This window comes from Ambystoma mexicanum, chromosome 10 (genome assembly GCF_040938575.1).
Source record: "Ambystoma mexicanum isolate Mex_15411 chromosome 10, UKY_AmexF1_1, whole genome shotgun sequence".
In the NCBI taxonomy this organism is placed as follows: Eukaryota; Metazoa; Chordata; class Amphibia; order Caudata; family Ambystomatidae; genus Ambystoma; species Ambystoma mexicanum.
In genome coordinates, this window is record NC_090932.1 from 1,190,443,938 (window position 1) to 1,190,467,225 (window position 23,288).

General features: G+C 49.5%; 1 protein-coding gene across 1 annotated transcript in view; it reads right to left on the bottom strand.

Moving 5' to 3' along the window:
- Positions 1 to 22,339, bottom strand: part of SRRM4 (serine/arginine repetitive matrix 4) — a 290,445-nt gene extending 268,106 nt beyond the window's left edge. Inside the window, exon 1 of the mRNA XM_069619178.1 lies at positions 21,395 to 22,339. Coding sequence (XP_069475279.1) covers positions 21,395 to 21,528 — 134 coding nt within the window. The 5' untranslated portion in view covers positions 21,529 to 22,339. The remainder of the gene's footprint in view (positions 1 to 21,394) is intronic.
- Between the last annotated feature and the right edge of the window lie 949 nt (positions 22,340 to 23,288).

Consider the following 23,288-nt stretch of genomic DNA (forward strand, 5'->3'; position numbering starts at 1 on the left):
GAGTATTAGAAATCAACAAGAACAATCATGAATTAGAAAGTAATACAACTACAGTACAAAGAGTGAGGCGACAGGGCGGGCCTCTGAAGTGCACAATCGGACACATAGGTGACCTGGACCTCATCAACTTTTTTACGTGTAGTACAATGTAAAACTCCTTTGAGGACTGCATCTATATTTTCATTTTGATTAATACCCCTTAAGATCGCACATCGTTCCCCCTTTATACTGCGGGGCAGAAAGATGGACAGCGTTGTGGTTGTGGATTATAATCGATTGATCAGGCCACACCAAACCACTCGTCACAACCTTCTGCCCAGATTCTCAAAGATCCCTGAAGCACACGAATGAAGTTACATTTTTTTAGCAGCCTCTAGAACTACCAAATCTGCAATAGAGCACCATAGATTTCAGAAATGGAGGCTAAAGGTGGTGACATAGCTCAGAGGGTTGAGAGTCTACTGCTGATCTGGGTCTAACGTGCAGGTCATATGATCTAAGTAAGGTCGCCATTCATCATGTTCTCTCTTTGGCAGTCTCTATGTCTCTTTGTTTTTAGTCCGCCTCTCTCTCTCTCTGTCTTTTTTTTGTATCCTTCGCGTGCCCTCTCTCTCTCTCGTTGTCCCTCTGTGTCTGTGAAGAGCTTTCTCTCCTTTAAGTATATGGAGTATTTATAGCTGGCTCACTCCTCCGTATCCTGCCATGCAGCCACCGCGGGAAGAGGGAGGGAGGGAGGGATCTCGAGGCTCAGAGCATGCCCCTCCCACTGAGACACCAGATGCTCAGTCGGTGCTCCTGCCCCGGCTTCAGTTTCATGCAGAGAGGAGGAGAGGAATAAAGAAACGGTGTCATTTTCGAGGAAATGTACACTGGAATGACACACAGTAACCCCATGTGCAATATCGGCAACACAAAGCACGGTGAGCAGGCGGTGGCAATCACAATGCAAACTAGGAGCCATTTACCCCGAAAATGACGAAGCAGATTGAATGATGCAGTCTAAGCACTGTCTGGCCCCTGAGTGAGTGAGGAGCGAGGCATGATGACTAGTAGTGAGTGAAGTATGGTGGCCCCTGAGTGCGGCAGGTTGATCAGTCAGAGCGGCAGGGTAAGCAATGTGGCAGGGTAACTAGTGAGCAGTGCACCCTGAGCAGTGAATAAAGGAGGCTGAGGAGAGAATGGGGCATGGTGGCCCAGATGGAAGGTCTAGCGGCCGATAAATGAGTCAGAGTCCCCAGTATACAGGCCAAAGTGACGAGCAAATGTGGCAAGTTTATTTGTGAAAGCGGCAGGATAGGCAGTACATGAGGTAGTCTGAGCAGAGAAAGAGGCAGGCTGAGCAGCGACTGAGGCAGGCTGAGCAGCGAATGTGCTAGGCTGAGCAGCGAATGAGGCAGGCTGAGCAAGGAAATGAGGCAGGCTAAGCAACAGATGAGGCAGGCTGAGCAGTGAATGAGGCAGGTTGAGCAGTTCATGAGCAGTGAAGGGGGCAGGTTGAGCAGCGAATGAGGCAGGCCGATCAATGAATGATGCAAGCTGAGCAGCGAATGAGGCAGGCTGAGCAGTGAATAAGGTAGGCTGAGCAGTGAATGAGGCAGGCTGAGCAGTGAATAAGGTAGGCTGAGCAGTGAATGAGGCAGGCTGAGCAGTGAATGAGCTACAGCGACCATTAGATGAGTCATGTTGAATACTGAGGCGACAGAGTGACTTTTTAATGAAGCAGCATGACTATTGAGTGGAACACAGGGACCAGTAAATGGGGTAGATCAGTAAGGAGGCAGGCAGTGTTATTTCTAAATGAGGAAGAGTCAACAATGAATGAAGCAGACTGGTGACTGATGCAGTGACAAGGCAGCACAACCATGGCATTATTTGTATTATTTTCTATGGCAGTGGAGCCTCTGTATGAGGCAAGATGATCAATGAATTGAGGAAAGGTGACCAGTGAATAGGGCAGGGTTGCCAATGAACTGGGCAGAATGATAGTTTAATGGAGGAATGCTGATCAGTGAATGTGGTTGATTAAACAGTGTGTGGAGGTTAGTGAAAATAGAGGAAGCCTACTAAACTTTATTAGAAACAATATTTATCCATGTTCAATATGTAGTTTGTCATCTCTATTTGGACCAGGGGGGCCTGTTCGATACAGGTGCGGCGGGATCAGGGTCTATGTGTTTTTGTTTCAGTCCTATGTACCAGGAGACCCTATTTGTTGCAGGTGGGGCGGGATCAGGGAATATGTGTTTTTGTTTCAGCCCTCTGTACCAGGAGACCCTATTTGTTGTAGGTGGGACGCGATCAGGGAATATGTGTCTTTGTTTCAGTCCTATGTATCAGAAGACCCTGTTGGGTGTAGGTGGGACAGGATCAGGAAATATATGTATTTTTTCTGCCTTGTGTGCACCTGGAGGCCCTGGTGGGTCTAGGTGGGGGTGAGAAAGGGTGGGGGGGTCAGGGAATCTGTGTCTTTGTTTCAGCTCTATGTTCTAGGAGGCCCTGTTGGTTCTAGGTGGACAGGATCAGGAAAAATGTGTCTTTGTTTCAGCCCTATTTGGACGAGGAGGCCCAGTTGGATCTAGGTGGGAAGGGTGCAAGAAATCTGTGTCTTTGTTACAGCCCTGCATTCCAGGAGGCCCTATTTGTTCTACATGGGATGGGATCCGGGAACATGTGACTTTTTTTCAGCCCTGTTTGGATCAGGAGTCCCTGTTGTATCTAGGTGGAATGGGATTAGGGAATATGTTTCTTTCTTTCTGCCCTGTTTTGACCAGGAGGCCCGGTTGGGTCTAGGTTGGACAGGAACAGGAAATCTGTGTCTTTGTTTCAACGTGGATCCTGGCCTTGTTTGCAAGGCAATCAGACCTTCTCCAGCACACTCTAATTAAAAAAGACTAGCCCTACCAGGCGCCCAATCTCAAAACCTATACTCATCAAAAACTGAAAAGTATCTGGAGAAATAAAACCTTCCAATCATCATACAAGGACTTTACGATTCATAATAGTATCTCTCCCGATGAACCACAGATAATACTGTGGGGAAACACGTGTTGAGAGACAATAATTTGAGAGACAATCAATTCACTGAAAGTAATAACTTAACTCCAATGATTGTATGGATTAATAATGCAATTAATGAACCAATTTACTGAATGGAAGACCTGACTGTAATGATTGTATGAAATAATAATACAATTAATGAGAATACAAATACAATACATTGGAGTCAAAATACTCGGAAAAAAAGTTTCGTAATTGTTTCTCACTGAGAGCGCACAGTACAGTACCAAACACAGAAAAGAACGGTCTTTGTTGTAACCCTGTGTGTTCCACCTGCTGTGTCTGCTGACTCCCCATCTTCTAATTTGAACACATTACTCAAAAAACAAACCTAACAGATTTTTGGAATTGTTTCAGGGTCTGAGCAGTAAATGGTTCTTCTACGCAAGTTAATCCTGTTTCTGATGTGCCTTGGCCATCTAGTAATTATCATATATTCATCTGCAAGGAGTTACAGAGGTCATCGTTGCTCCCTACTCTTCTTCAGATTGGATTTACAATTCAACATTAAATGATGTCAAGACCCTAATTGAGAAGGCAAAACCATCTGTAGCGCCTTGCGCTGATGGACTCTGTAATGCCCTTCTAAAGGTGTCTTCACTTGAATGGACCAACATCTTTGAACAGTTATTTTGCTAAATAAACCGGGCGGAGCACATTTCGGAGTCCTGGCAGAAAAGCCATTTATTTACATCCTTTAAAAAGAATTGAGAAATTAACCTGCCCATTGTCGTCCAATAGCTTTAGTAGACTCCTCGGGCAAGAGTCTAATAACAGTTGACAGCCTGGGCCGAAGAACGTCATTTGCTCTCTTGCTGCCAGATAGGATTTTGTCCTGGTTCATTTAGACCAGTGAACCATGTGGCATTAGTTAGTGTGGCCTAGCAGCGGTCATCCTCTTAACACCACTTTTATCAATTTTACGGTGGCCTATAGTAGGGTGGATAGAAATATTCTATGAAGTAGGCACCACCAATGGTTACTACCTTGTGGTCTCCTTCAAATGTTAATGAAGCTGTATTGAAAGACAACAGTAAGGGGTATGTTAAACACCCTTAGTCCTCCTACCAAAGAGATTTCCACCTCTTCGGGTCAAGACTGAGTTCTTGCCCCTAATGTAGTCAATCGTCACATTGCAGACCTCCTGCTAGTCAACCCGGATGGAGGGGCTACGGTGCAAGAGATTTAAAATGCATTTTTGGGAAATGGCTACGGGTTTTAATATGTTGGCTCCACGTACAATTTAAGAATGAAAATAGTGTTTGTAACATACATGCCATGTCCGTCTACTTCTGTACAAGCATACATAATGAACATTAACTATATACATTCCATTCATTTATTCTCAAAAGTTATTCCAGAAATTCAATATATATATATTAAAAAATCAATATTGATGCAAAACAAACTAAATAAATAAAGAAGACCTGAATACACCCATTTGTTTAGAGAAAAATTGGAAAGGACAACCACAGCTAACCAAACGGCTACCATCCACCTAATATACAGACCCCCTGGTCCACCCACATCCTTTGTGGATGATATCTCTACGTTAGTACTCAACAATGCTAAATCCAACTCCCAAACCATCATTCTTGGCGACCTCAATCTAGGACACCAAGACCCTAATGATCCTGCGGCCCTTGACCTAGCTAATACCTTAACAGATTTAGGTTTCACTCACCACATACAGGAACCCACCCACATTAAAGGGCGATCCCTTGACTGGCTTAGTGACACCAATTGCAATATTAGCGTAATATCCAATGCCCCTTGCTTGTGGTCTGACCACCATGTCATTACTTTCAGCATTGAAGCAGCCCCACCACCCAGGCCTTTGGTCGCCCCAGCCACCCTCACTAGAAATAAAAAGAAGATTACGACAGAAAAAATACTCCCCCTTATCCTTCCCACACTATATAACGCTCCTGACACTTGCTCAGACCCCACCAACCTAGCCGACATGTATAACCAGTCACTGCTTGCAGCCATCAACTCTATCGCCCCGCTCAAACTGAGGAAACCCAAACAATGAGCACACCTTAACTCATGGTTTACTCCCCAGCTTAGAGTGTTACGCAAAGAGAAACGCTCAGCAGAGTCACGCTGGAGAAGTCACCACTCCGACGCCCACAAGGACAGTCTTCTGATAGCCACCCTTAACTATAAAGAAGCTGTACTCCAGGCAAAAAAGATTCTTATAATAACCGCATTATGTCAGCCCAGTCCAATACTAAGGAACTCTTTAATATCCTTAAGGAACTCGAGACACCTGCAGCCCCCCTTGACTCTTGCTCCAAAGACAACACTTGGTGCACCAATATTCAGTCAGCACTCCTGGGTAAAATTGCTACCCTCCAATCTAAAATCAGGGACAAACAGAAATCCCTACAGCTTGACCAACCACCGACCACACCTACACTTAATACACATTTAACCTATCCGCATAAACCTTTCTCCTTCTCCCCACTCACTACTCTCGAAGTAGAAAACATCATAAACAATTTAAAACCTTCCAATTGCCAAGGCGACCCCTGCCCAGCACCTATTATCAAGGAAGCATCTCATGAGCTAGCCCCGTTTATTACAGCATTCATAAATGCTTCTTTCAAGACGGGTATTGTCCCCGACAACCTAAAGGATGCATGGGTTATCCCACTCCTCAAAAAACCCTCCCTTGACCCTAATATCCCAACTAACTTCAGACCTATCACTACAGTCCCATTCCTGCTCAAGATCCTGGACCGCGCAGCCTACCTGCAGATTCAGGATTACCTCGAACTAAACAATCTCCTGGGCTTAAGACAATCAGGGTTCCGCCCTAAACATGGCACGGAGTCAGCTCTGATCGACTTGAAAACTCAGATGGAGTCACTGAAGGACAATGGGAAGCTAGCTCTTCTCCTTCTCCTCGATCTCTCCGCGGCTTTTGATCTGGTCAACCACCAAATACTCTGCCAGCATCTCAAATCCGCAGCCCACTTCTCCGACTCTGCCAATGCCTGGATCCACTCATTCCTGAGCAATAGATCCATGAGGGTCTTCTCACCGCTGGCATCAGCGGATCCCTCCCCCATTCACTGTGGCATTCCTCAAGGCTTGTGTGTATCCCCTACGTTGTATAACGTATTCACCAAGCCCCTCTTTGATGTGCTTGACTATCTGGGTGTCTCCTACACTAACTACGCAGACGACACCCAGATACTCAACCCTATCACAAGAGACTACACAGCTGACACCAAAGCCCTTAACGATGTTTACTCGGTCATCCAGGCCTGGATGGCACAGCACGAACTTTGCCTTAACGATGATAAGACTGAGCTCTTACTTTTAGGATCAAATCATCGGCTCAACAAACTAGACCAAACCTACAAGTCCTTCATTATTGACGGTAATGACATTAAAGTCTCCAAAGATACTAAGGCGCTAGGGGTCTATCTTGACTCCTTGCCTTCTCTGAACAGACAAATAAATGCAGTTAGGTCAGCTTCGGCCTATACCTGCAAACTTATCACTGCCTGTAGACCCTTCCTAAACTCCACCAACTGTATCACACTCGCCAGAACTCTTGTTATGGCCAAAATCGACTACTGTAGTGCTCTCTACCGAGGGACCAGTCAGTCTAACCTTAATAAATTGCAAACTGTACTAAATAATGCCTTAAGGGCAGCCTTAAACATCCCGAGATGCTCTCATATCTCCTCCGTCAGATTGGACTTACGCTGGCTCCCGGTAAAACAGAGAATTGCCCTGAAAACCCTAGCTTTGACTCACAAATGTCTGAACAACAACGCCCCACCTTACCTGTCCACTCGCTTCTCATGCAACACCTCCACTCGACCTACCAGAGCAGCCCAAACTCACAGCCTCATCGTGCCTAGATGCAAACTCCAAAAAGCTGGTGGGGTGAGCTTCCCCGTCCTGGAGCCTCATTACGACCCAGGCGGTAAGTTACCGCCTGGGTCGTACCTTTACCACCATGGCGTAAACTACGTTTACGCCATGGTGGTTGGCGGACTTACAGCCCCATTCCGAGGTTGGCGGGGCGGTAAGTCCCCAATCCCCATTTACCCTTCCCCATTCCCATTTTTGCCCCGTAGGGCATAATGGGAGTGGGGAAGGCGTTAATTACGCCACCGTAAATTACGGTGGCGTAATTAACATCAAGGTCCCTTAGCGCCATGGATTTTAACACCTGCTAAAAGCAGGTGTTAAAACCTCCATGGCGCTAAGGGACCTCGGAATCAGGCGGTAAGGGTCGGCGCTGTTTACGCCGCCGTAAACCCCTTACCACCTGAGTCGTAATGAGGCCCCTGGCCTCCAAACTCTGGAACACCTTGCCCACACCTATCAGAATTGAACCATCATTCCACTCCTTCAAGAACAATGCTAAAACATGGCTGCTCTCCCAAGACTCATGTGACCTTGACACAGTCCAGACTCCATGTGGGGTACAGAACTGAATATACATTTTCTCTCTGCTCTGTCCCTGTATTATACGCTGTTAATGGTACCCTTCGGTACATGTATATATGCTGTATATATTTGTAACTCACTGTAACTACTGCTTTTTGTAACATGTTTAAGAGTATGTACATGTATATATGCTCTATATTTTTGTAACTTCTGTAACTACTACTTTTTGTAACATGTTTAAGAGTATGGGCCCGGTTGCCCCTGGGCCTGGTTTTTTGCGCTTTATAAATAAAATAAAATAAAATCAAATCAAATATTGACAATCAAATCCCACAAACCATTTCTCGAAAGAAATGTAGGACTATGGAACAACCAAAACAGATACTCAAATATTCACAGTGAGTAACTTTTTTTTGGGCAGGCAATCTGCTAACTAATTCAGGCATCCTAGCCAATGTCACAGCTTTTTACCACATTATGTTGAAAAATGAATTACACAAAGTATTTGTATTCAATTTCAAGAATTCATACTAGGCATTTCAACAATTTATCATAACAAAACAACAATATTAGTGCACTACCACGTGTGTCAGTTCTCCTCATGTGCAATAGCAATTTGGTGCAGGAAAGTTGTTTTTTTACTTGGGCATAGTGGAGCATAAGGCTTTACATGTGTTTCAACACTGACCACATAGTACCGGTAGTACAAGCCAAGTTTCACCTTTACGCACTTAAGCTAAATTCATTAATGCACATTAATTTGTCGGCATACGCTGATGACCTCGCTGATGACCTTATCTTAATTAATGCAACACTGGTAGGTCCTCAGTGGACTTTAACCACAATCTATCATTAGTCCAAAGTTCATGTCTTAAAAATTATTCTAAGAGGAAATGTGCTTGAACCATAAATGGCAGGCTAATTCTTACAGCTGGCGCCTAAATGGCAATCCGATCGAGATATGAAATATTTAGAAGTTCGAATCAGTGACATGGGATGGCGTTCAGGGGGCACTGTTCCACAACTGTCCCCACCTTAGGGGAGCCTTCTCGATCATTAACTCTCCACAACTGTCCCCACCTTAGGGGAGCCTTCTCGATCATTAACTCTCCACAACTGTCCCCACCTTACGGGAGCCTTCTCGATCATTAACTCTCCACAACTGTCCCCATTTTAGGGGAGTCTTCTCGATCATTAAATCTCCACAACTGTCCCTATTTTAGGGGAGCCTTCTCGATCATTAACTCTCCACAACTGTCCCCACCTTAGGGGAGCCTTCTCGATCATTAACTCTCAATGCAGGAGTTATAACCTCTTACCCCCAATCAAGGCCTGAAAAGCCCACGTTGCTACCAGTGGCCTTTATAGTGCAGAATGGTGGGTCTTAGAGAATTTGAAATGGTTGACGAGACGGTAGGCTCGAATGTGGAAACTAGTGTAGGGCCTGCAACCTGGAGTGCCAGTCGCATACATTTGGCCAGACTTGGGACTGCTTTCTCTGGGGTCCCAAGTGCAATGTAGGACAGTGCTACTTTCAGAGAATAAGACTCAGAAGATGGAGCACTAGTGGCTTATTGCCATGCAGAGATTTGTGAAGAGGGCCTCGCCATGACAAATGACTTTGGTAACAAAAGTAGGGTCTGGCAAGTAAATGTCCAATTGAGTCATGAACTGTGAAGGGATTTTGCTCTACTCAAGCCAGAGGTAAAAACAAAATGTTCGGTCTTAGATCGTGCTACATAAATGTAATATTGGAACTATTAAATCAATGTCGGGGAGTGCTGTATGAAGTTCTGTCCTGCCCCTGACTTGCTAAAACAAGGGTCTGCAAACTGTGGCACTCCAGATGTTTGGGACGATGACTCCCATGATCTCCAACCATTGGCAAAGCCGGCTACTCATGAATGCCATCCATCAAGGCCAGTGATGCCTGTCTGAGCACCTCTATGCCCATCTGTCCCCCACGAAGATCGCTCACCTGAAATGCTGCAGCTTTATGCTAAGATGGCTGCCACCTTCTCATCAGGGCCTGGGTCCCAGGCTGAGCACCTTGCGGTGGATTCGGATTGGCTGCTGAGCAGTTTCCTACCAACTGCCTCTTCGAGCTGGCAGGCGAATCAGGACACTCATGAAGGCCATCCATCAAGGCCAGTGCTGCCTGTCTGGGCCTGTCCGGGCCGGGAAGGCAGCCCACTCGACCAGCCACTAAGCTATGTGCCCACACCCACATATGCGTACACTGAAAGTCCTTTTTTACACAAACTTCTTTCCGAACAATGTTACTGGTCTGTCCATAAGAACTGGAAAACCTTACTCTTTGACCAGGGTCCCCTCCCCATCACTTAAATCCATGACAATCCTCCACTGACCATTGAATGTCTGTCCTGTAACCATTCTCGTAACACTGTACATTTCCAAACTCAGCCTACCATGCCCCGCATCTCCGATGTAGCCCCCAGCCCCACTGGGTGGGCTTTGATGGTGTGCCCCTTTTGCGGCCCACTGTATTACTGTTCCCCATACAAGCTTTGCTGTGATCCCGCACACCACCGTACTTCAATATAGACACAGAAAGCGGGGCATGTCTCGAAAAGAAATTCTGCAGACTTAAATCTCAATATCTGGTACCTCACTGTAACCGTTTTGTTACTCTGACTAGCGCCTAGATGCCTCAGGGCTTTGTGGGCCGCTATAAATGCGAAAACAAAATACATTGAAAATACATTGAATATGCTTGCTAAGGCTGATGGTAGTTGTAGTCCAAAACATCCTGAGAGCCAGGGCTTGCAGACCTATGTGCTAAATATTTTAGGCATCATTTCATTAAGCTGAGATTCAGCTACTAGTGACATATGACATTCGTAGAGTGGAGGGGGGCAGATGGAAAACAGGACGGACAGGGTAGGGCGATTTTGTAAATCTTGCGTGGTTGTGGTGACCATCTGACATTCTGCAGCAGCCGACACCTAGTTAGTACTTGTTGTCTGGGTGATTAAGTGAAGGACATCGGGGGAGAGTTTTGGCTCAGCATTGTGAGGGAGGATGGCCAGCCTCTCATAACGAAGGGCACGGCTCACTGGGAGCAGAGCAGAAATACGAAGGAGGTTGAGCAACGCGTCTAAAGGGGCCTCCTTAAGGATGAAGCGTTGCAGTATGTATTTTAGATGATAATATTTCAAATGAGGGGCGGGAGCTGTTGATTGATCGAAAATCCTCCCTTTGAGGGTTTTGTTACATTTTGTGAATAATGGGAAATTGTAATGGTTCTAGAGCCAGTCGTTTGGGTATGATGGAGCATTTATAACTTTTTTTAAAAAATAAAACAAAAGTATACAAATAATTAAAAAAATGTCTTAACTACAGGGATCCGGGAGAGTGCTGGTGGTGAACCACCCCGGGTGACCCCCTCCTAGTTTTGCGGAACAGGGGTGCTCCCCGCAGCCTGGACACGTCCCACTACCAAAAGTAAACAGATGGAGCAGGGATGCCTTGGGGCTGCGACCCCGTGCCCCAGAGCTCTGGCAGCTGGTACGTGGCCGATGGGGCTGATTGCCCGCCCTCCTCCCTCCCCCGAACAGATGTCCCCAGTGACATCGCCTGGCAGCAGTCTGAGAAAGGCACGCGAGTCTGGCACACAAAGGCTCGGCCTGCTGCTCCAGGGCCCGGGCAGGTGCAGCGGCGTGTCACTGGCAGCAGATGGTTAATGTGCCCAGAGAGATGTGTGGATGGGAAGAGCCCAGCCCCCACTCACACATCCTGCACCTACTCCCTTGCATGACGGGGATGCAGAGGGTTCACACGTTGGGGCCAATCCTGCTACCGTGCATAACAGGGCGGCTGAGGGTTGACGGGCCGGGCCCAATCCTGCTCCCATGTATAACAGGGCGGCTGAGGGTTGACCGGCTGGGCCCAATCCTGCTCCCGTGGTTGTCAAGGCGGCTGAGGGTTGACAGGCCCTGCCCAATCCTGCTCCCGTGCATGTCAAGGCGGCTGAGGGTTGACAGGCCCTGCCCAATCTTGCTCCCGTGCATAGCAGGGCGGCTGAGGGTTGACCGGCTGGGCCCAATCTTGCTCCTGTGCATAACAGGGTGGCTGAGGGTTGGCACAGTGGGGCCAATCCTGCTCCCGTGCATAGCAGGGCGGCTGAGGGTTGACCGGCTGGGCCCAATCCTGCTCCCGTGGTTGTCAAGGCGGCTGAGGGTAGACAGGCCGGGCCCAATCTTGCTCCTGTGCATAACAGGGTGGCTGAGGGTTGGCACAGTGGGGCCAATCCTGCTCCCGTGCATAACAGAGCGGCTGAGGGTTGACCGGCCGGACCCAATCCTGCTCCTGTGCATGTCAAGGCGGTTGAGGGTAGACAGACCGGGCCCAATCCTGCTCTCTTTCATGATAGGGCAGCTGAGGGTTGACGGGCCAGGCCCAATCCTTCTCCCATGCATGTCAAGGAGGCTGAGGGTAGACAGGCCGGGCCCAATCTTGCTCCTGTGCATAACAGGGTGGCTGAGGGTTGGCACAGTGGGGCCAATCCTGCTCCCGCGCATAACAGAGCAGCTGAGGGTTGACCGGCCGGACCCAATCCTGCTCCTGTGCATATCAAGGCGGTTGAGGGTAGACAGTCCGGGCCCAATCCTGCCCTCTCGCATAATAGGGCAGCTGAGGGTTCACACAGTGGGGCAAATCCTGCTACCATGCACGATAGGGCGGCTGAGGGTTGGCAGAGTGGGGCCATTCCTGCTCCCATGCATGATAGGGCAGCTGAGGGTTTGACACAGCAGTGCCAATCCTGCTCCCATGCATGATTGAAGGCTGAGGGCTGATATACTGGTGCCGCACTTCTTGTCACCAGGATGGAATTATGCCCACGGGCACCCACATAACGGGTAGATCTCATAGGACATTTTACTGTCCCACCAGCACTGACAGCAAGGTTCATATGGCAACTCTATGCGACACACTCGACTGAAATTACACTGAATACAAGTGGCTAAAAAAGACTCAGGGACGCTCCCCCCAAGATGTCTCACTATGTCACACACCGAGAACAACAACCGAATACAAACAGTTTACAGTGGGAGATCTCCCGGAATACACCTGTGCCGTGTAGCCACAATGAAAAGAAGGGATTTTCACTTCCGGTCTAGATCTCCCGTTGTAAGTGGGCCGGGAGCCCCGGCAGGCTCAGAAATCTCGTTCTCAGGAGGGGCCCTGTTGAGACTCACTAATCTCCCCTGGCAGCCCCCGGCCGCTTCAGGACAAGGCTTTTTATTGTAACGCGTGAAGCTCTCGCTCATGTGCGAGAGCTTAAGGCTTCAGAAAAAAATGCATTTAACCCATAATGATGGCGCTGTATCTGTGAGGCATCCCTTCAAGCAAGAGATGCCTGTGGGCCAGCGCCACCATTATGGAAGAAAGGGGACACTGCTGGAAGCAGAGGCCTTTTATTTCTGAAGCCTGAAGCTCCCGCTCATTCGCAGGAGTTTCAGGCTTCAGGAAAAAAGACCTCGGCTTCCAGCAGCCTCCCCTTTTCAGTCTTAATGGTGATACAGCCCCTCACCAGGGATGATGTCTGGCGAGGGGCAGCGCCACCATTTAGGCTGAAAAGACGAGGTGCTGTCCCTGGCCAGGCAAGCCTTTAGCAAATAAATGCAGAATCAGCACCCTCTCCCCAAGGGGAAAAGGGTGCTGATTTCTACAAAAGGCTGCCTGGCGCCCATTCAGCCGGGGGAGTTTTCAGGGGGCATGGCCTAATAAGTCGGCAGGCAACCCCTCCTATCGTTAGGCCACGCCCCCTAAATTAACCCCGGCTCATTTTCCAGTGCCAGTTAAGGCACTGTTTATAGATCGTGTGATAGCCACATCTCATACAGGAGACTTAAAGAGTGGCATGGCTCCCGCTATCACACCATGCATCATACCACGGGTGGCACCCGGGTAAAACAGACCTGAACATAAGATCCAGCATAGGGTGACCAGATTTAAAAAGTTAAAAACCGGGGCTGGGCAACTAACATAAAAGTAGGATTAACTCTTGAAGTGGCTGTCACGGCACTACACTTCAGTAGCGTTTGGAGGCGAAGGGGGTTTAAGTGTTACTGTTCAAAGAAACACATATTAGAGTTAATTTAGCACAAACTAACACTATCTTAAGTTGTAAAATGCAGCATTTCTTCTGTGCAAAATTGTGCATTCCTGCCTGGCAGCTATAAAGACCTACTACAAAAAAAAAACGGGACCACTGCAGTTTCCAATGGGAACATAATCTTGAGAAAGGGGGACAGAGCACCAAAAACTGAGACAAGCCTGGCGAAACCAGGAAGTCTGGTCACCCTAATCCAGCAGGATATGTCAGCGTCACCTATCAGAGAAAATACGGATATTTCGCTATGCTAAGTTATTTCTCGCTATTGTATACCCTTCGCAAAGCACAATTAATATCTGGAACATTAAAGGTGAGATCTCCTGGCAAATCTCATCATGCTATATACCACAGAGAGAACAGCAAATTCACGTGACCCTGGACGGGCGACCTTCAGGCTATTTTACTACATCATATGCCACTGTAATATACTACCCTCGATTAGTGATCTGCTCTCGCTGTGATATGCCTCAGTGGGTACAGTGGCATGGGTGACTCGGTGTGAGTCTTCCAGGGCAATTCACTATCTCACAGGGTCGGATTGGCCCCTCGGCTGGGCCGAAATCGTCCCTGGGGGTCGGGCCGGTTTCTGGCCACTCCTGGGCCGATTTGAAAAAAAAATTGAAATAAAATAAAAACAAAAAAAACCACCTGCAACGTGCAATATGGATCTATACACACAGTTGTTAATGATACATATGGTGATATATTCTTGTATGAAATGTATATCACTTTAGTGAAATCATAACCGCATTTTTCATAGTGAACAATGCTATTTGATGCCACTTCCCTTTTTGTCAAGGGGTGAAAGGTCATGTTTTATCGCTTTCCGGAATGTCAATTTGGGGTGATGTCATCAGAGGTCAAGGGTAGTGAGGCGAGGGGTGGGTCACTTTTTTGAGGCGAGGGGCAGGCCCCTTTTTTTGAGGCGTCCGGGCTTGTTTCTTGTCCCAGTCCGACCCTGCTCACACGCCACAAAGAGCATATAACTAACTACCCGGGACTTAAGGCGTGAGATCTCCAAGGACATGTTTCTATGTCATGTCACATTGGACCGAAAGTGAAGTAACTTTGCAGGCTGGGATGATCACCGGAAGTCTGTGTGAGTGAACGAGGATGTGCAGATTTGTAGAACGGGGAGCCGCACAGGGGACCGGTAGAGGCGACGTGGATCAGAGGACTTACAGAAAGATGCATCAAAACAGAGAATGCTGCGTGCATACACCGCACAACCCACTAAGGTGACAAATAGTGGTGTCAAGGTCAGTGGCGGAAGTAGCTTTTGGTGCCGGGAGTTCGGGGAGTCCGATAGCTCCTAAAGGGCGACCAAGATTTCTAAATTATTTATGGGTAAGCAAGCCCTCATGGGGTGGGGAATGTTTTCAATGGAGGGTTCTAAATTGTTCTGCAAAATAGCATAACATAGCATAGGAGCCCCCAAAAATTAAGGTAGGTTTGGAGGGGTTCAACCATGAGAATCTTTTTAATTAATGTTCTGAAATTCTGCCTTTTGCAGCACAATGTTTGCAAAAAATGAGATAAAAAGCAAAACAATGTACAGTTGGTTCTCTAGGGTAACACATCAAAACAAGTAAATGACATTTCACCAACCGTACACTTCATAGGAGCACTTTATACTACTTTCATAAGGCTGCAGCTGCAACCAATCTATGCCAGTAACAGTCACTTTAAATTATATGCAAGAAGCGCTTCAGCCATCATGCATATGATTTAATGTGACCATCACTGGCAGGAATAGATTGTGGCATCAACTTCATACATGTGATTTAAAGTGAACATTGCTGGCATAGAAGCGTGTGCATTTTTCAATTGGAGTGGTGTAAATAATTCCATCAAATATGCCAGAGCGACCAAGCGTAGCACGGGAGCCCGATCCAGCCCAGTCTATTGGGGGTGTTTCCCTTTCCAGTAGATTTTAAAAATAATATTGTGTTAAAATGGTGCATACAGCACACTTTCTGTGTAAAACTGTGTAAAAATAACAGTTTGCAAGTCACCAACAGTACAAACCAGCATTTCCCAAATCATTTTCATGATGCCTTTGCCCACAATATATACCAGTATAAAAACATTTTCACTATTCTCACACTGGCTGTGCCCATACATTTGCATGCTGGCTGCACCAATATATGCCAGAATTACTATATAAGAACATAATTATGTTTGCTTTGCACATGACAACAGTAATCATACTATAAGAAAACATGTGCACTCTCGCTCTGTCAATACATGTCAGTATCCCCACATAAGGACACACTCCTGTTGGCTTTGCCTTTAAACATGTCATTCCACAATAAGAAAACATGTGCAGACTGGCTGCACAATGTAGTCCAGTCTACACACATAAACACACTAATCCTGCTTACTTTATCATAGCTGCCCAGAATAAAATGCCATGCCACCGAAAGAAATAGCTAGACTGGCTGAAGCAAAATGTTAGTCTAGACATGTAATAACACATATCATGCTTGGTTTATTATAGATGCCCAGTTAAAAACAAGTTATGCCATAGTAAGAAGGCGCTAGACTGGCTGCCTGTAAAATGACAGCGTAGCCAAGTAGTACCACCTAACATGCTTGCTTTATCATAGATTTCTAGTAAATAAAAGGGCTAGACTGGCTACCACAAAATTCCAGTCTAGCCAAGTAATAGCACATATAATGCTTGGTTTATCATAGATGCCTGGTAAAAAAGAATACGTCATGCCACAGTAAGAAAGGGCTGGGATATGAACTGTCAACAGGAAACCGTGTTTGCCCTTGACAGTTTAAACCAGCACAGGAGCACTCCCCCAGCTGTAACAGGCAGCTGAGGGAGGGTCCCTGGGCTAGAGCAGCTCCTCCATGATGGGTGAGGACTCAGGAGGGTGGACGCGTGCTCGCCCATTATGTATGAGCTGCCCGTTTGAATCACACACATAAGATTTTGAAATGACCACTACTGGCATAGATAGTCACAACCTATCAATGCCAGTAACGGTCACTTTAAATCACATGCTCAGAGCTGATATTAAATATGTGAAAAAATCACTCTGAGTGGTGCACAGTCCTGTGTGGCGCAGCATGCCACTCACAGTGTTCCTTTTTTTAATCAGCAGGCGTTACTTCAGAGTGCCAGCCCTACAGGAGTCTGAGGGCGCACCGGGCACCAAGGGGGCTGCACCCCCGTCTCTCCACCACTGGTGAAGGTCAAGAGTGAGCCCTGCAGTGCCTTCCCAATCCAACTTGCCCCCAAACCCTGACCGCTGACCTACATCTGAGCTCTTGGGGATCGATGAACAAAGATCACGGCTACTACACCCAGGCACGCATCTGTGGAAGGGCAGTGATAGGGTTTCCAATACTTGGGCAGAGTCCTGTGGAGAGATGGTGATAGAAACCCTTGTACCTGGGCAGAGTCCTGTGAAGGGGTGGTGATGGGGACCCCTATAGCTGGACAGAATCCTTTGTAGGGTTAGTGATAGGTGACCTTGTACTTGGAGAGAGTCCAGTGAAGGGGTGGCGAGAGTGATAGTAATCCTTATTCCTGAGCAGAGTCCTGTGGAAGGGCGTTTATAGGGACTCTTAGATATGGACATAGCTCCGTGGAGAGGTGGTGACAGTGATAGTAATCCTTATTCCTGGGAAATGTCCTGTGGAGGGGTGATGGTAGGGACCCTTATAGTTGGGCAGAGTCCTGTGGAGGGCCAGTGATAGGAACCAATATTCCTGAGCAGAGCCCTCTGGAGGGGAGCCGATAGAGACCAATATTCCTGAGTAGAGTCCCCTGGAGGGGAGGTGATAGAGACCACGATTCCTGAGCAGAGCCCTCTGCAGGGGAGGCGATAGAGACCACTATTCCTGAGTAGATTCCCATGGAGGGGAGGTGATAGAGACCACTATTCCTGAGCAGAGCCCTCTGGAGGGGAGGCGATAGAGACCACTATTCCTGAGTAGATTCCCATGGAGGGGAGGTGATAGAGACCACTATTCCTAAGTAGAGCCCTTTGGAGGGGAGGTGATAGAGACCACTATTTCTTAGCAGAGCCCTCTGGAGGGGAGGCGATAAGAGACCACTATTCCTGAGTAGATTCCCATGGAGGGGAGGTGATAGAGACCACTATTCCTAAGTAGAGTCCTCTGGAGGGGAGGTGATAGACACCACTATTCCTGAGTCGAGTCCTCTAGCAAAACAGTGATAGGGACCCTTATATCTGGGCACAGTCCTGTGGAGAGGTGGTGATAGTGATGCTTATATCTGAGCAGAGTTATATGGAAGGGAAGTGATATTGACCATCATACTTTGCAGTGTCTTGTGAAGGGGCAGTGTTGGGAACCCTTTTTACTTGGCAGAGTCCTATGGACGGGTGGCAATAGGGACCACTCTACATATCCAGAGCCCTGCCCTCACAGGACTGGTGAGAAAGAACCCTTATTCTACTGGAGAGTTCAGCGGAGGGGCAGTGATGGGCACCCTAATCCCGGGCATCGTCCTGTGAAGGGGGCTTCACAGTGACCCTATACCTGGAGAGGGTCCTGTGGAGGGATGTTGACAGTGACCATTATCCCTGGCAGTGACCTGATGGGGGAATGGGGCCCCCTTTATCAGGACCGTGCCCTGTCGATAGGCATCCATTACCCCATGATTGAGTCCTGTGGCGGGTGGTGATAGGGACCACTATACCTGGGCTGAGCCGTATTGCAGTCAGGGGCCCTCGTGCCTTGGCAGAGCCCCGCGGAGGGCCATTGATAGTTGCCTCTATGCCCTGTACCGATGGTTGGGCTGGTGATATGGATCTATACTCCACAGCTGAGTCCTGTGGACTGGCAATGATAGGGACCATCGTAGACGGACACGGCTCTGCAGGGGTGGGTGACAAGGACCCCTGTACCTGGGAAGAGTCTTGTGGTAGGGAGGTAATAGGGATCCTTGCACCGTGGCAGAGTCCTGTGGAGGAGCAGTGATTGTGAGTCTTATCCTGGGCAGAATCCGGGGAGGGGAGGTAATAGGGAGCACTGGGCAGAGTCCCGGCCAGAGACTGTGATAGGGGTCCTAACTGCGGAGGGGTGGGCGTGGGGGAGGGGGCATGAAAGTGATAGTAACTCTTATACCTTGGCAGAGTTCTGCGGATATGATATGAGAGGTTATTTATGACGCGCTTAATACTCAGAGGTTTCTAAGCGCGGACTCGGGGATCGAACCTGTGGTGGTCCGTGCCGTCCTGCTTCCAATGCGAGCCCGTTGCCCCGAGTTTTTCCTGTGGAGGTGCTGTGATAGGGATCCTCATATTGGGCAGAGTCCCGTGTAAGGTAGGCGATAGAGATAATAATGTTTATACCTGGGCAAACTCCTGTGGCAGGGCAGTGATGACGTGACCCCTATATATATATATATATATGGGCAGTTGTCATGGGGAGGGGGGTAAGAGGGGCACGTGTACCTGGGTGTAGCTCTGCGGTGGCAGTGAAGGGATCTCCGAGAGTCTGGTGGGGGGGCTTTATTAGGGGGCCTTCTCCTTGCAGAGAGGGAGCCCTGTGGCGGCAGGTGCTAGCGAGCGAAATACAGCGCCTCGGGAGAGCTCTGTGGTGGGCCAGGGAAAGGGGCATTTAACCCGGGCAGAGTCTTGCCAAGACAGAAGCCTTCGTGGGGTATTAAAAGGATGCCATTTACCCTCAGCAGAACCCGAAGGGGGGGAGGGTGTGGTGGGGTGGGGGGGCTTTGATGGGATGCTCTGTAAATTGGGAGAGACCTGTGGGTGGATAGTGATAGCATAATTTGGACAGTGATAGAGAGCCCTCTTATTGGGGCAAATCCCCTGCCCACTTATAGGGTATACAGACTCCCCTTAGCTGGTCAGGGCTCTGCGGCAGGACGAGATTTATTTATTTATGTATTGAAATGAATGTTATAGGGTCTTCGTGCATGGCAAGAGGAGGGCTGCATGCGATAGGGTCTCCGTTCATGGGAAGAGCCCTGCAGGGAGGAGGGCTGCACGTGATAGGGGCTTCGTGCATGGGAAGAGCCCCGCAGGGAGGAGGACTGTATGCGATAGGGTCTCCGTACATGGGAAGAGCCCTGCACGGAGGAGGGCTGCACGTGATAGGGTCTCCGTGCATGGGAAGAGTCCTGCAGGGAGGAGGACTGCATGAGACTGCATGCGATAGGGTCTCCGTGCATGGGAAGAGCCCTGCAGGGAGGAGGGCTATATGTGATAGGGGCTTCGTGCATGGAAGAGTCCTGCCGGGAGGAGGACTGCATGCGACTGCATGCGATAGGGGCTTCGTGCATGGTAAGGGCCCTGCAGGGAGGAGGACTGCATGCGATAGGGTCTGCGTGCATGGGAAGAGCCCTGCAGGGTGGAGGGCTGCATGTGATAGGGGCTTCGTGCATGGGAAGAGCCCTGCAGGGAGGAGGGCTGCATGTGATAGGGGCTTCGTGCATGGGAAGAGCCCTGCAGGGAGGAGGACTGCATGTGATAGGGTCTTCGTGCATGGGTATGGTTCTGCAGGAGGGAGTAATTAAAGTGAAAGTGTCTTTGTGCAGGGGTAGATGCCTACGGGAGGAAGTCATGCATGTGATATAGTCATTATGCATGGATAGCGCCCTGCAGGAGGGAGTGATGCATGTGAGGGTCTTCGTGAATGTGTAGAGCCCTGCAGGGAGGAGTGATAACTGTGATATGGTCTTCGTGCATGCATATAGCCTGCAGGGGGGAGTGGTGGATGTAATAGGGTCATTGTGCATGGATAGAGCCCTGCAAAGCAGAGAGATAGATGTGATGTCTTCGCGCATGAATATAGCGTGCATGAGAGAGTGATGCATTTGATAGGGTATTTGTGCATCAGGAGAGTCCTGCAGGAGGGAGTGATGAAATCGATAGGGACATTATGCATGGGTAGAGCCCTGCAAAAGGAACTGATGGATGTGCTAGGGTCTTTGTGAATGAATAGGGCGTGCACGAGGGAGTGGTGAGTGTGACAGGGTATGTGTGCATCAGTAGAGTCCTGCGAGAGGGAGTGATGAAAGTGATAGGGACGTTGTGCACGCGTAGAGCATGCCAGACTTTATGCGTGGGTGGAGTCCTGCAGGAGGCAGTGAAGACTATCATGGTGTCTCTGTGCAGTGCCCTGCAGGAGCGAAATGCAGGTGATGGGAACTTCATGCATGGCCAGTGCCCTGCAGGAGGGAGGGGTGACTGTGACGGGATCTTCGTGCATAGGTGGAGCCCTGCAGGAGAGAGTAATGAATGTGATAGGGACGTCATGCAGCATAGAGCCCTGCAGGAGGGAGTGATGAATGTGATAGGGTATTTGTACATGTGTACAGCTCTGCAGAAAGGAGTGATGAATGTGATAGTGTCGTTGTGCATCAGTTGAGTCCTGCAGGCGGGAGTGATGAATGTGATAGTGTCTCTGTCCATGGGTAGAGCACTGCAGGAGAGAGTGATGAATGTGATTGGGACACCATGCAGCATGGAGCCCTGCAGGACTGAGTGATGTATGTGACAGTGTATCGGTGCATGGGCAGAGCCCTGCAGCAGGGAGTGATGCATTCGGTAAGTTCTCTGTGTATGGATAGTGTCTCGCAGGAGGGAGTGATGCATGTGGTGAGTTATGTGTGCACGGATAGAGTCTCGGAGGAGGGAGTGATGCATGTGGCAGGGTCTTCGTGCATGGATAGAGCCCTGCCTGGAGCGGGTCTGTGTTGGGTCCTATTGCCCCCTTTCATGGGCAGCACTTCCTTGGAGGCGATCACACAGCTGTTAAGCTCTCCGATCCCCTTACCTGGGCAGGGCCCTGCGGGCAGTGGTGATGCTGGTGATAATGCAGCTCCCAGGTCTGGGGGTGGCCACTGCCTTGAAGGTGCCCATCCAGAACTTCTCAAAGAGCAGCTTCTCCCCTTGCTGGACGCTCGCCATGGTCAGGAGCCCTCCGGGGCGTGGGAGCTGCCCCCCCCCCCGGCAGGGCACCACGAGCGGGTGCAGGCTGTGAAGGTCGGACGCCGCAGAGGTGAGTCTAGGAGCTGTCCGAGTGCTGAACCAGCGGATCCCCCTCACCCCGCCACCGGGGGAGAAGCGCCCGGGACCGAAGAGTCAAGCACTGCCCTAACGCTGAAGCGGGGGGATGGTGGCCGATATCGTCGTTACCGGCCGGGCTGCTCCCACATCCACCGGCTCGGGGTCTTTGTCCGTGAGATGTTGTGCAGGTGCAGCTCCTCCCACCCAGGGATGGGCGCATCCACTGCCACCCTGGACCAGCCCTTCCAGGGAGGCTGTGCACGTGCTGATCTCAGAGCAGGGCTGCCGGAGAGGTGTGTGAGGCCGGGCAGGTGCCTGGGCTGCTGATCTCACGGCAGAGCCGCGCATGAGGACGCGGCCAGCGCGTGTGCAGATCTCACAGCGGTGCGGTGTATGAGGCCGGGGCAGGTGCCTCGGCTGCTGATCTCACGGCAGAGCCGTGCACGAGGACAGGGCAAGTGCATCGGATGAGCTCGGTCAGGTGCTCGCGCTGGATCACGGCGGGGCGGCCAGGGCTGTGTGTGTGATGCTGTGTCAGGTGCGGCTGGTTGTGGAGCAAGTGTCTGGGTTTCTGCTCTGTTTTGTCTCATGTGCCGGGTGACGTTGTAAAGGGGGTGGAGGGTCTAATCGATTGAGTTTTACAAGAAGGATTATTAACAGCCCTCTCGGGCCGCAATCTCGTACATCACCGATGTCTCCTTCGACGCCTGTTCCATCCCCGCCGTCTCCTCCTACCCCCACCCCGCCCTATATCTTCCACCTCACCGCCCTCTTCATCCCCATCCCCCCTCTTCACCACTACATAATACCACCGTCCACAACCCAATCCGCACTCTCTTGTCTCCACCCTCCCCCAAGCCAATTTACCCGTCCCCTCCCCACTACAAACAGCGCCCGCTGCATCTCCAACCATTACCCACCCTTCCAGGCTCCAATGCCCACCGTCTGCCCCCCCCCCCCTCAACATTCCCATCCCCTCCCCTTTCTTCTTCACCCGCCCTCTCCACTGGCCCGATCTGCATTACAAAGCCCCCTATGGGCCAAAGGAGGCAGCGCGTGCCCCAAAAAGTCCGGCGCTCCCTCCCCCGGTGCTTTGTGACCGGGTCTGGGAAGTTGACTCCCTGAGTCCCTACCTTCTCCTCACGGCACTTGGCGGATGACCGCCCCCAAAGCCCTTACCCTGGCACATGTCGACCCAGGTGGTCAAATGACCCTATTAGATACCTGGCATTTAGCCCTATTTTACAGAGGGCAGTGCCGCCATAGTGACAGCTCTCGCCTTATGGCGAAAATGTCCCATTGCATGTCACCATGCAGTTTATAAGGGCCGGGGGCCACAGGAATTGCGGAAGACCCAAACCGCTCTTCACGGGGAAGGCCCGCGCTCCTTCACAAGTGGGCTGTTGAATGAGGGCATCAGTTCTGCACCACAAGATGCCCCTTGCTGCCACATTCTGGCAATAGAAACAACCCGATACAAGGTAACAAGTTATCCAATCTTTTACCACTAAAATGCGCGAATTCAGAGTCTATATATATAATTACGCGCTCTCAACTGGACATCAAAAGGATATTAACAATCCCAGGTGAGTTCTGAGCCGTGTGGGGCCGGAGGTTGATTGCTTCATACAGGCACCAAATTCATCAGTGGCTTTTAGTAG